Source organism: Psammomys obesus, unplaced genomic scaffold (genome assembly GCF_907164565.1).
Source record: "Psammomys obesus unplaced genomic scaffold, mPsaObe1.curated_primary_1811, whole genome shotgun sequence".
Classification (NCBI taxonomy): domain Eukaryota; kingdom Metazoa; phylum Chordata; class Mammalia; order Rodentia; family Muridae; genus Psammomys; species Psammomys obesus.
Window position 1 is genome coordinate 11206562 of NW_026596040.1, and position 13065 is coordinate 11219626.

At 37.3% G+C, this 13065-nt stretch overlaps 1 protein-coding gene across 1 annotated transcript in view; it reads right to left on the bottom strand.

Moving 5' to 3' along the window:
- Window positions 1-980: 980 nt before the first annotated feature.
- Window positions 981-13065, bottom strand: part of Dtwd2 (DTW domain containing 2) — a 56424-nt gene continuing 44339 nt past the window's right edge. The window contains exons 5-6 of the mRNA XM_055622932.1: window positions 9192-9320; window positions 981-2516 (exon numbers count right to left, since the gene is read on the bottom strand). Coding sequence (XP_055478907.1) covers window positions 2346-2516; window positions 9192-9320 — 300 coding nt within the window. The 3' untranslated portion in view covers window positions 981-2345. The remainder of the gene's footprint in view (window positions 2517-9191; window positions 9321-13065) is intronic.

Here is a 13065-nt window from a genome sequence, read left to right on the forward strand (position 1 = left end):
AAAGAGTATGTGCCTGCAGCGACAAAAAGAAACTAACAATCCTGCAAGCCCTAGACAAAGCAGTCTCTCTCCTTCCCTACTCATATCCACACCCAGGTAATTTTTCTTCTCAAAGTCAGGCTGCCTTTCCTAATGTAATCATCTTTCACTTTCCTTGAAACATGGCCAGCAAATGGTACTGTACTAATGGTTCATGAACCTATGTCCAAGTTACAGTAGCTTCCTGGGATTAAGCTGATCCTCATAGTGGTCACTCACTCAACCAGGAGGCCTTTGGAGCTTGAGGATAAAAGAAAACAGAGGTTTCTTCTTTATTGGACAAACGGTCTGACATAAGACTTTGCCTAAGATGATCCCACAGTACCAGTGTGCACACTAAGGGGGAGGTGGGCTCTTCTCCCATTCTGCTGTGCAGATGTAGGCTGCACACCCCTTAAACTGCATTTTTAAAAAATGCCATTTCAGCATCTGTGGAGCTCAGTAAGGCACTCCTTTGTTTTTATTTGAAGCTTCAATGGCATACTAACTTAGGCTCCAATTTCTTCTACAAACCTAAAGTTCCATTTTCTGGATTTGCCTCATCTCTGTTTACTGCTGCACTCCTGACTTTCCATGCCACTCACTACTCCCGATAGCTATGTATCTGATGCAGTTTTGGATTCACATATGAAACAAATTGCCAAGTGTCTCAAATCTGCCATCTTTCTTCTATCTCGATATATCTTCTTTTAAAAAATATATATATAGATAGATATAGCCAAAGTAATAAACTTTAAAAATTTAAATATTCAGTATATTTAAATCATAAGTTATTCTAAATGTTACACACAAATTGATGCATGGAAATATAAATGGTTTCATTTGTCAGATTTTTCTTAAAGAGCAATCATAACACTCAAAGGATTTTGTGAAGTTTAATTCCAACATAAAAAATTACTGGATTATTTAACTCATTTCTTAAGAAATCATTATGCATAATATTATTTTTTCATTATTATACAAATAAGCAATTGATATGAGGCATTTAGGTTATAAAAGACCAACTTGTTTTTAAATGCAAAAATAAGCAATTGGAGACAAATTTAGATTTTTAATATTTTTACATAATTTTCACAGTTAGCATTCTAATTGGGGCCAGCCAAGCTTTTAATGAGTGTCTAATTTGGGCCAATAATAAACAAATGAACATAAAATTCATCAGAAACTGGTGTATGTTCATATCACATAAAGATACTTAGCAAAATCACCACTAAAAGGCAGGCTTGGTTTTTCCTTCTAACCTAATACTGGATTCAGGAAACTCCAGTAATCATGAACAAAGGTCAAAATGAAACACCTTGATCTTGCCAAAGTGTCTGCTTATCTGTAAACTGGATATAAATATAGAGTGTATATTTCTCTTATTTCTTTATAAAATATCAGTAAATATTCTAATACGGTGAGAAAATTTGATCTTTCATTTTGAAAGTTTTTTTCTCTTAAAAAAAATTTTAAGTGGAGCTACTTACAGAAATACATTCTAAAATGATAGCTGTATTATACTTTACTTCTGTCATTTCCATATAGAAACTTCATCAAAAACCTCTTCTGCCAGTTAACTTGTTCAATGAACACTGAAAAACTGAAACTTAGGCAAAGCAACTCCCAATGAGAATGTAGGCTATTTCAAAATTAAATGCACTCCATAGGAATTCAGAAGAGAAGATGTAAATCACATCCACTGAGTCCAAGTTCATCCCTAAACAGTAAAGTTTCCTTGTTCCTTTATACTATTTAACAAGATATATAACCCTCTTTTGTCATTGATTTCACACTCTGAAGTTCATTTACAAGGCTGAAACATTAGTTTCATAGGATATATCCCATCACTGATCTATACCTCAGAATCCACAAACACTGATGGAAACATGTTCCCAGGTACAATTTCTTCATTTTATAAACAAGTCCTTACTCTAGACTAATATAACTAATCATATTTTGAATACAACTTTTAAAAATGCATCAAAAGCACATATTTTAAAACAAATACAGTAGTTGGATGAGGGTGGCACACGCCTGTAATCCCAGCACTTGGGAGGCAGAGGCAGGAGGATCTCTGAATTCGAGGCCAGCCTGGTCTACAGGCTATACAGAGTAGCCTTGTCTTGAGAAAACAAAAATAGAAAGGAATTTCACAGTCAGTGGAAGTCTGCCTTATGGTGCTGTTGAGCAGACAGCACCGTTCAGCAAAGAACCTGCCAGTGTTCCATCTTCAGAGTCAAAGCCCTCAAGCGTAAACTGTGGGAAGACATAACACAGTCTTGTCAGCAGAAGACAGATAAAAGAGCACCACGGGGACAACTGTGCTAAATTTTGACGCTGTTCATTAACAGTTCAATCTTCCTGAGTTTGCGTTTGTTCTTTGGCATTGGCTTGGGATATAATCCATTTTTCAGAAGATATTCCTTGCTGAGGCGAATCTGAGCACCATGCTGAAGCTGGAAAGAACACAGCGCTTGAAGAGGGCGAAGCAGAGTCTGTTGAGAAAAAAAGATACTAAAAGTGTGTGGCCACTTGTATTCTATTTACATCTTTCTTTTAAATATAGACACTTATGTGCCCTGATTTTACTAGTGCCCTTAACTGTGAAGAGCAATGACTATTCTAACACTTCATAGTTATTTCTAAACTCACATATTCTAATAAAAGGATTTATATTGATTTTCCATACAGGCAATACAGTCTGAATTAAGTTTTATACACTAATTTATTTAAATAACACAAAAATTCATTATAATAATTTAATCTATTAGTAATATAATTAAAGGAAATATTAGATCCAAATACTGGCACATCAAATTAATTGAGTTTCAGTTACAAGTTAGTGTACCTCACTTACACAAACAATTCCACATTTGCAACAAAGTCTTCCTCACAGTGGTCCATGGAAGGCAGAGGAGACATTTGAAATACTGTAAACTTACAGCCTGCCTCAAGTCAAATACCCGCAAAGCCAAGCACGTAACAGTGATATGTTACCCGGATGCACATTTACGTTAACAGAGGTGGTGAAGACTGTCATACAACCGGAACATATGCTCTGTATAAGGTTACTCAGGATCAAAAGCTAAAACAAAACTATATAATATTCTAAACATATTTTTGGGTCAGATTGGATGTAAGGCTTCTTATCAAAACTATTTAAATAACATAGCAAAGGTTTTGGTTGAAAAGACCATTAAAGAATGATTTTTAAAAAGAAAAAGATTATAGAAAACTTCCTAGTGTCTTGTGTGAAAATTTATTCCTCTACGTATACAAAATACATGGTAGAAGGGTCTTTGCTTGACAACAAAGTGTTAAACACTATGGCAGTCTCTAGAAATTGTTTCTCCCTACCCATTATTTTTATCCTTATTAATGAACCCAAATTGTATTCATGAAGGCACTGGGCCCATCTATTGATAAAACAATGAGTGATCAGAGGTAAAGAAAGCCCTTGTAATAGGGCTTTTAGAGGTGCTCAAAGCCAACAGATTTAGGTAGAATAGGGTTTTTTTGGCCCCCTTTTCTGTCAAGAACGTAATTGTTAGAAATGGGACAACTATCATGCTCAGTTGGCAATAATCATAAAGATTAAACCAAACACACAGGATGATGTACAGATAGGAATAATGTATTATTTGTATTTATTTACATGTCTGGGTATTTTATCTACATGTATATATATGTACCGCATGCATTCAGTGCCCACAGGACAAGATGTCATTAGATCCTCTCGGATAGAAGGTCCAGACAGTTAGGAGCTGTAGTGTGGGTACTGGGAATTAAAGCTGGATCCTCTGGGAGAATATCCAGTGCTCTTAACTGCTGAATCATCTCTCCAGCCCCCAAACTTGGGTTTTTGATGTCCTTTCCAAGCTGCATTCCTAACTCAGGACTGCCTACGTCAAAGTGTTATATTTATAGAGGAAGTTTAGAAAAATTGATTTAATCACTGGCTCTGTTTTATGCACTGTCACACATAGCCTTATTTGATATAGACCAATAAAAAAAAGACAAATATTTTGGAAACGTCTACACAACATTATTGTAGAAAGCCCATTAGATATGTTTCATTATTGTAGAAATAACACTAGGAATGTTTATTTAATTTTATTATATATTTATTTATTACAATTTACTCACTTTGTTTCCCTGCTGTAGCCCCCTCTTTCATCTACTCCCAGTCCCATCCACCCTCCCTCTTCTACCCCCTTGCTCTTTCCCTAGTCCCCTGATATGGGAGGTCCTCCTCCCCTTCTATCTGACCTTAATTCATTAGGTCTCATCAGGGCTGGCTGCATCTTCTTCTTCTGTGGCCTGGCAAGGCAACACCCACCAGGGAGAGGTGATCAAAGAACCTTGGTGCTCACCTTGATTTTAAGTTTTTAAGACAGGGTCTCTCCATGTAACCTTCACTACCCTGGAACTTGCTGTGTAGACCACGCTGGCCTCAGACTCAGAGATCCTCATGCCTCTGCCTCCTAAATGCTGGGATTACAGGTATGTGCCACCGTGCCTGGCCCCCTAACTTTGATCTTTAAGATCTTGACTCTCACTGTGAGTCCCAGGGATTCCTGAACTTTTTCCTCATGCTAGTATGGGAAGTGCTTTACCCACTGAGCCATCTCTCTAGCCCTGAAAAGCCCTTTTGTCCCTTCTCTCCCTAAACACATACAAACACATATATGCACACTTACACAGGTACAGGTGCACATGCTCATGCACACATAAACACCATCAGGGTATCGAAGGAGATACTGAGACTTATAGCCAAACTTTGGGCAGAGTGCCAGAATCCTTACAGAAGAAGAGGAAGGTAGAAAGACCTGGAGGGGACTGGAGCTCCACAAGGAGAACAACACAGCCAAAATACCTGGGCCCATGGGGGCCTGTAGAGACCAATACTCCAACTAAGGACCATGCATGCAGAGGACCTAGACCCCCTGTTCAAAGGAAGCCCATTGGGCTGCTCAGTTTCCAAGTGGGTTCCCTACTAAGGGGTACAGAGGTGTCTGATATTTTTATGTTTTTATTATTAGGTACGTTTTTATTATTTCTTTTCATAAGAAAGACAGGAAATAGATATGTATACATAAATATACATACATACATACATACATACATACATACATACATACATACATACATACATGTATACATACATACATATGTTACTGAATAGCTAACCCAATGTACAGACTGGATAATAAAATACCACAGGTCTCTAGGAAACACAGAGAGGACTATAGACAGACAGAAGCAACTGAAAAGTCTCTTCATCTTCTGACATTTATTAGGCTTTCCATAGATAGAATAATGCTAATGTTCTTAGGGCCAAACACCTCCAACTTTGACATCCAAAGATAAGATTCTATCAACTTTACTTAATAGAAAGATCTAGACCAGATCCCCATTTCATCTCTGTGGTGGTCACTAATAATAAAGTTATCTGTCTTGGTAAATCATCACTTTACATTTTTTTTTCTTTTTTGAAGTTAAGCGCTGTCACTGTCCTACTTAGTTTAGTCAACTTGACACAGCCTAGAATCATCTGAGAAAGGAGTCACAATTGAAGAATTGCCCAGATCAGACATGCCCTGAAGGTATGTCTGTGGTGAGCTGTCTTGATTGCTAATTGATGTAGGTGGGCCCAGGCCATTCTAGATGATACCATTCTTTGGGCAGGTGATGCTGGGATGTATAAGCAAGCTTGTTCAGCTTAAGCCTGGGTGTGAGCCAGCAAAGAAGCATTCCTCCATGGTTTCTGGTTCAAATTCCTACTTGAGTTTCCTGATTTCCCTCAATGATGGACTACAATCTTTAAGTTAAAATAATTTCTTTTCTCTCTAACTTGCTTTTGGTCAGAGTAATTTATCACAGCAACATAAATCAAGTAAACTTAGTTAATGAAATATGAGCTCCAACGTTGTGTGTTGTTTTGGGGTACAAGCATTAAAAGTGACCATTTTTCTTGTCTCTTCTTTATGAAAGTAGAATGACTTTGGGGTAGTTTTCCATAAACCTGGGTCCCTAAGTAACTGTATAAGCAGATGCATTCCAAGCACTCCCACTAGACAAGCATCACAGGGAAGGGCATAAAGCATGGGCATCCTACACCATCTTAATATACTGCAGCCTACTGACGATGCTATTATATACTAGTTATATGCTTTAAGGTAAGTAAATAAGGTCCACCTGACAAAGTTATTTTAATAACAAACAGCAAGGTGATGACTGAACCCCAACTATTACAGTGCTAAACCACTACTTGATGTTCAGTAAATGATAGTGCTTCTATATGAAGACTACTGTCAGACTGAGAGTACATCCTCTTTATAAAAGAGAGACAATCCTCTTTATAAAACAAGTTCATTTCTAATTGTATACTTGGGTAAGTAAGTAATATAGGAATCTTTTTATCTGCATGTGTGTGGTCACAGTTTTCAAGGAGCCATTCCTAACAATCACTGATGCTACACAGACCTAATGTCCTTAATTTACATGCAGCTAAAAAATTGCTACCCTTCTCTTTGAAATTCTGTAAGGTTAAAAAAAAACTTCCCAAACGAAGGAGGACCTTAAAACAAAATAAACCTGAAGCTGAAGGCCCCTGGCAAATACTGTAGTAGACTAACGAAACTCATCAAGCATAGTTTAAAACTTGTATTGACCATAGTCAAATCTGAGGGGCATCAACAGTCAAAGTTGCTTGTGCTGACAATGACAGCAATTAATACACCTCACTCAAATTTATATAATACTAAGGTAACATTTCTTTTTTAGTAATGGAGACTTAACATATTAGGCAAGTGCTCTTTTACTGAGCTACATCCCCAAGCTATGTAACCAGTTTTATATAAGCTTAAAATGAAAAACAAGTACAAAGAGAGATTATGCCATCTGCTCCACCAGGCTATGCTGACAACAGGTGGTAAAGTTGCAATTCAAACTGACTTCAAAGCCTGTACTGTGCTCCTTCAGGGAGCCACGCTCTGATAGCCTCTCACTTCCTGCTACTTCTTGTGCTTGAGAATTGCTCCAGTATAAAGGATGGGGATGAAAATCAATGTTACATCAAGTGTGTTTATTCTTAGGAGTCTGATGTCTATGGAAGAAAGCCACACAATATTTTGCTGTTTTCTATGATCTCAAGGTTTTCTAGGAGAAATATACCAGAGCTTTCCCTGAAAAAAGAAAGTAATGCACCCTTTGTCATAGAAGACACTGTATTCCACAAGTGTCCTTTCTTCTTCTTCTCCTCCTCCTCCTTCTGCTTCTTTTTCTGCTTCTTTTGCTTCTACTTCTTCTGCTTCTTTTGTAACTAATTTTTAACAGATTGGCCTTAGCGTTCACTTGCCAAGAAAACAGCTATAAACTGGGAGGAAATTTTTTTTATACTAAGTAACTTGAGGTTTCATTACATATATCTCTCCTTCATGCTCCCAACAATTATATTAGAATCACCCAAGTCATGAGTATGATTGTCAGACACTGTTTTTCTACTCCTGGCCACTGTGATTTGATTAATTCTGAAGGCTGAAGTAAGCAGAAAAAGGGTTCTAGACCCTCACTGTTACTATGAAAGTTTATGTTCAATCCATCCATAAGGAGCAACAAAAGCTCAGGACATGTGGGGTCCCATCACAACTCTGTATTTTAGCCATTGCTTATTCTCAGATATTACACTTAAGACCCGAGTTATCCAAGTCTTCTGTGGTCATGGTAGGATTCCTCTTTTATTTCTACGATATCATATCATAAACCATCACATCTAATTTAGCAGGAATCAATGTTACCTATTAGCTTTTTGTTACCCATGAATGTTTCTGGTTTCATCAAGAAGGAAAAGAGATGAATAGATGTAAATAAACTTACACAGATACAGAAGGTGACAGGTAATGAAGAAAGGGGTGGGGCACCTGGGAATTCAAAGCACAGAACTAGGATTGCTTGTAAGTGTTCTTCTCAAAGACAATATGTGGGAATGAAATTGTTTAGCTGGAATACTCTATGCAAACATCCAAGTGACGCCTCACCATGAAACACAATTTCCATCAAAAGAAGAATGCCTCACTCTCACTCTCCATAGCTCAGGCCCAGGGAGGGAAAAGCACTCAATCCTGGTTCCCAGCACATTTGACTCTTCTGCCTCTGAAAATCTTTTCTGGTCATGTTTTGTTTTCAAGGTTAATGTCTCTGTAACTTCCAACTATTCTAGACTACAATTTATTCAATACTGAAATTTTATTCATGATGAAGTCTTTGTCTCATAATAGTAATGACACTCTACAATGAGAGAAAGAAGAGGCAGGAAGAGTGACATATGTGCATGCATGCGTGTGTGTGTGTGTGTGTGTGTGTGTGTGTGTGTGTGTGTGTGTGTGCACGCGCGCATACACGCGCCTGTGTTAGCATGTGTGCTGGAGAAGTTATCAACTCCACTTGCTTATTACGGTCATCCTCTGACTTCTTTTGCCCTGAGAATAAATTAATAGTTCACTTATTTTTCATAACCCACCTTAAAATTATTTATTTACTATACTCTTCTTTTGCTATAAATGGTAAGTTTCTAACATGTCCCAAAAAGTTGAGATACTGCTAAGTTCACTGAAATGTTACTCTCTGCTGATAATTATTAGCTATGTATGTAATCATTAGAATTTCATGGGAATTGAATATAATGCTAATTATAGGTTAATCCTTCTCATATTCCATGGACATTTCTATTCATATGACTATTTTATACGCTAAGCAAGTTCAATAAAGTAAACATAATGTTAGCAGATCTCTCCAAATAAAGGCACCAATGCAAACAAGTAATGTGGCTGTAAACTGTTCTTTTAATTAAAAGGAAAACAGCTGATCACCAGAGAATACAAACTACTAGGAAAAGTAGAAAATAGTAAAGGAAAAACCCAGCCAAAAAACTCTATTGAATGCTGTGCTACTTACACGCAAGTTAGCATATTAAAAATGCTGTTTGCAAAGCTTAGTGGGAATATTTAAATAGTACAATCTGGAAAGCTAACCCAACACAGCTAAAATACCAGAGGGGAAGAAGATTCTGAAGGTTCATAAATATCTACTGAAGATAAATATCTACTGAAATATCCTACACTTGTTTCTTGACTTAAAAAAAATTTACAAGTTATATGACTTCCACATACCTCCTGTATACAATGGTTTTTCTCCAAGATGGAAAGAGCAGCGGCAGCACATTCCAGAGTAGAAAGGCACCTGTTTGTTGGTTGCATCCGAATTACATACTGACTACAAATGCTGGTTTTTAACTGTACCTAAAACCAACAGCAAAGTAATAAAATGTAACTTTCATCTTAAATTTAAAATTATGATCTACATTTTAAATACTATTTATTTTCCTCACTCAAGTTCCAAGTGCAGAAATACTAAGCATATCAGTACTTTTACACATATTTTTAGTTAACTATTAAATTGCAGAAGAGCCTAGCTACAAAAAGATTATCTGACAAAGAAAAGATACCCAGAATACATTCAAATTTCTATATACCCAAAATAAGATACCAGTAACAAGTTCCAGTAAGGATAAGAATGAATAAACATTTCATAAAATAAGACATAAGAATAACAAGCAGGTACACAGGAAAGTGCTCAAATGACCAAACAGATTAAATTAGTTAAAAAAAAAAAAGAAAGAAAGAAATTAGCATGAGGCTGGGGATACAGTTCAGTGGTAAGGCCCTTGCTGGACATGCAGGAAGCCCTCAACTCAATCTTAAGTACTGCCTTCACCTTTACTTCCTCCAAGAAACTAACATCATTATATCCATATTCAGAGGCCCACAGCCAGACAATATACAGACAGTGTGAGAGCCCTAAATGAGATACCTCCATCAAATCCCTCCCCTCAGAGTTCAGGGAATCCTGGGGTAGAGGAGAGTACAGAGGACCAAGGAAACAAGGCCTTTCAAATCAACAGAACATATGAACACACAGCATACAAAAGACCTGCATGAGTCTGCACCAGTTAGGGTCCTAGAGCTTTCCAAGTGGACACATGTCCCAATTGTTAACCCAAAAGCCGTAACTACTTGCAAATGAAAATGTAGTTTTCTCCAAGGGAGTCTCATTATCAAGAAAACTACTCTGAAGTGCAGACTGTATGCCTGGTAGTAGATGGCCAACATAAAATGAACTCCATGGCATCTTTGGAGGTTAGTTGTTTCATACCATGTTGGGAGTATTTCTTATTTTTATTTTGTTTCTCTCTCTTTCTTTTTACCCTACAGATCCTTTGCACATATATTATGGTTTTCATTTTAGTGTTTTTATGGGATTCCTCAGTATGTAACTGAGTGGGTCTCTCTCTCTCTATATATATATATGGTCTCCATATATATATGTGTGTGTGTGTGTGTGTGTGTGTGTGTGTATACACATACATACATTACATGTTTCTTATCCTTTTTTATAATTTTTATTTTTTATATTAATCACAGGTTATTTACTTTGTATCTCTGCTGTAGCCTCCTCCTTCATTCCCTCCCTCCCTCCCTCCCTCCATCTCCTCCCTGCCCCTCTCTAAGTCCACTGGTAGGGGAGGTCCTCCTCCCCTTCCATCTGACCCTAGTTTATCAGGTCTCATCAGGACTGGCTGCAATGTCCTCCTCTGTGGCCTAGCAAAGCTACTCCTCCCTTGGGCAAGGGGGAGGAGGTCAAAGAGCCCGCCACTAAGTTCATGTCAGAGACAGTCCCTGTTCCCCTTACTAAGGTACCCACTTGGATGCTGAACTGCCATGGGCTACGTCTGAGCAGGGGTTCTAGGTTATATCTATGCATGGTCCTTGGCTGGAGGTAGAGTCAGTTTCAGGAAAGACCCCTGTGCCCAGATATATTTGGTCCTTGTGGCATTCCTGTCCTCTCCAGGTCTTACTAATTCTTCCTTCTTTCATATGATTCCCCGCACTCTGCCCAAGTGTGCAGGGAATCATATGAAAGCATCTGCTTTGATACACTTCTAGAGTCTTTCAGAGGCCCTCTATGGTAGGCTCCTGTCCTGTTACTTGTTTTCTTCTACTTCCAATGTCTATCCCATTTGTCTTTCTAAGTAATGATTGATCATCTTACCCAGGGTCCTCTTTCTTGTTTATCTTCTTTAGGTGTACAGATTTTAGTATGTTTATCCTATCTTATAGGTCTAGTCCACTTATAAGTGAGTAGATATCATGTGTCTTTCTGCTTCTGAGATACCTCACTCAGGATGATCTTTTCTAGATCCCACCATTTGCATGCAAATTTCATGATTTCCTTGTTTTTAATTGCTGAGTAGTATTCCACTGTGTAAAAGTACCACAATTTCTGGGTTGTTTCCAGGTTCTGGCTATTACGAATTAATTATTGAATTATTGAATATTCAATAATTATTGAATTATTGAATTAATTATTACTACAAACATGGTTGAGCAAATGTCCTTGTTGTGTACTTGAGCATATTTTGGATATATGCCTAGGAGTGGTAGAGCTGGATCTTGAGTAATCACTATTTCTAATTGTCTGAGAAAGTGCCAGATTGATTTCCAAAGTGGTTGTACAAGTTTGCATTCCCACCAGCAATGGTGGAGGGTTCCCCTTTCTCCACAACCTCTCCAGCATGTGCTGTCACTTGAGTTTTTGATCTTAGCCATTCTGATGGGTGTAAGGTAAAATCTCAAGGTCGTTTTGATTTGCATCTCTCTGATGGCTCAGGACGGTAAGCATTTCTTTAAGTGTTTTTCTGCCATTCTACCATCCTCTCCAGAGAGTTCTCTGTTTAACTCCGTGCCCCATTTTTTAATTGGATTACCTGATTTGTTGTTTTTTAACTTCTTGAATTCTTTATATATACTGGATATTAGCCCTTTGTCAGATGTAGGGTTGGTGAAGATCCTTTCCCAGTCTGTAGGCTGTCGTTTTGTTCTGACAACAGTGTCTTTTGCTTTACAGAAGTTTTTCAGTTTCTTGAGGTCCCATTTATTGATTGTTGCTCTTAGAGCCTGTGCTGTTGGTGTTCTGTTCTTGTCCATTTTCTCAGCACTTTTTCTTCTGTTTGTTTTGTCCTATTCCAATGTGTTAGTTTTTGTTTTATCCTTTTACAGTTTATTACCACTTAGAAGCCTGTTTATTTTCAAATAGAGACTGTAAAGGGATAGACCTGGATGGGAGGAAAGATGGGAAGGGAATGGGTAAGTACAGAGAGGGAACCATGATCAGTATATTATGTAGGGGGAAATCTATTTTCAAAAAAAAAAAAAAAAAAGTATGAGTTTAAATGTAAAATAAAATAGAAAAAAACTGTAAACTTAAATATGGTATATATATACAAATAAATTTTACGCAGTTCTAAAAAAATGGAATCATAACATTTGTAGGGAAAACAGATGCAAATGAAAATCATTATGTTAAGAAAAAAAATCATGTTTTCTCCCATATACAGACAAAGACACTTGTGTGGTGTGGTGTGGTGTGGTGTGGGATGGGGGGTTGTGTGTGTGTGAGAGTGACAGAGAATGGGGGTTACTAGAAAAACTGTAAAAAAAAAATTAAAAATAAAACCATAAACATATGTTACTTCTTTAGCAAAATTAAAATCTCATACTAGCAAAATTCAGTGTAGAAAAAGAAAATAACTTAAAAATGAATCTGTTCAGGCATTTAAACAGAGAAAAATTCTGTTCCTCAAATATTTTTTAACTATGTGGCATCATTTGGAAAATCATAAGAAAATTCAGAACTGAGATTTTTCACTTACATGATTTAAAATTTCTCTCCTAGGGGGAAGATGAGACAGTATCTAATTAACTGTATGAAGAATGTATTTGAGGACTTCCATATAGAAGTTTTAGCCTCTCAGGTTGTGGAAAGAAATCCTGCACTGTGAACTTCCATGTAAATGTTCTCTGTTTACATGTTCAAAATAAGTTTAATCCATTTGTGAATGGTTATGAGTTGGAGATAGCGTCTAGGTTAGTGATGGAGACTTAAGACTTCTCTCAATGCTGGGACCCCATGAGGTGCAGATCCCTG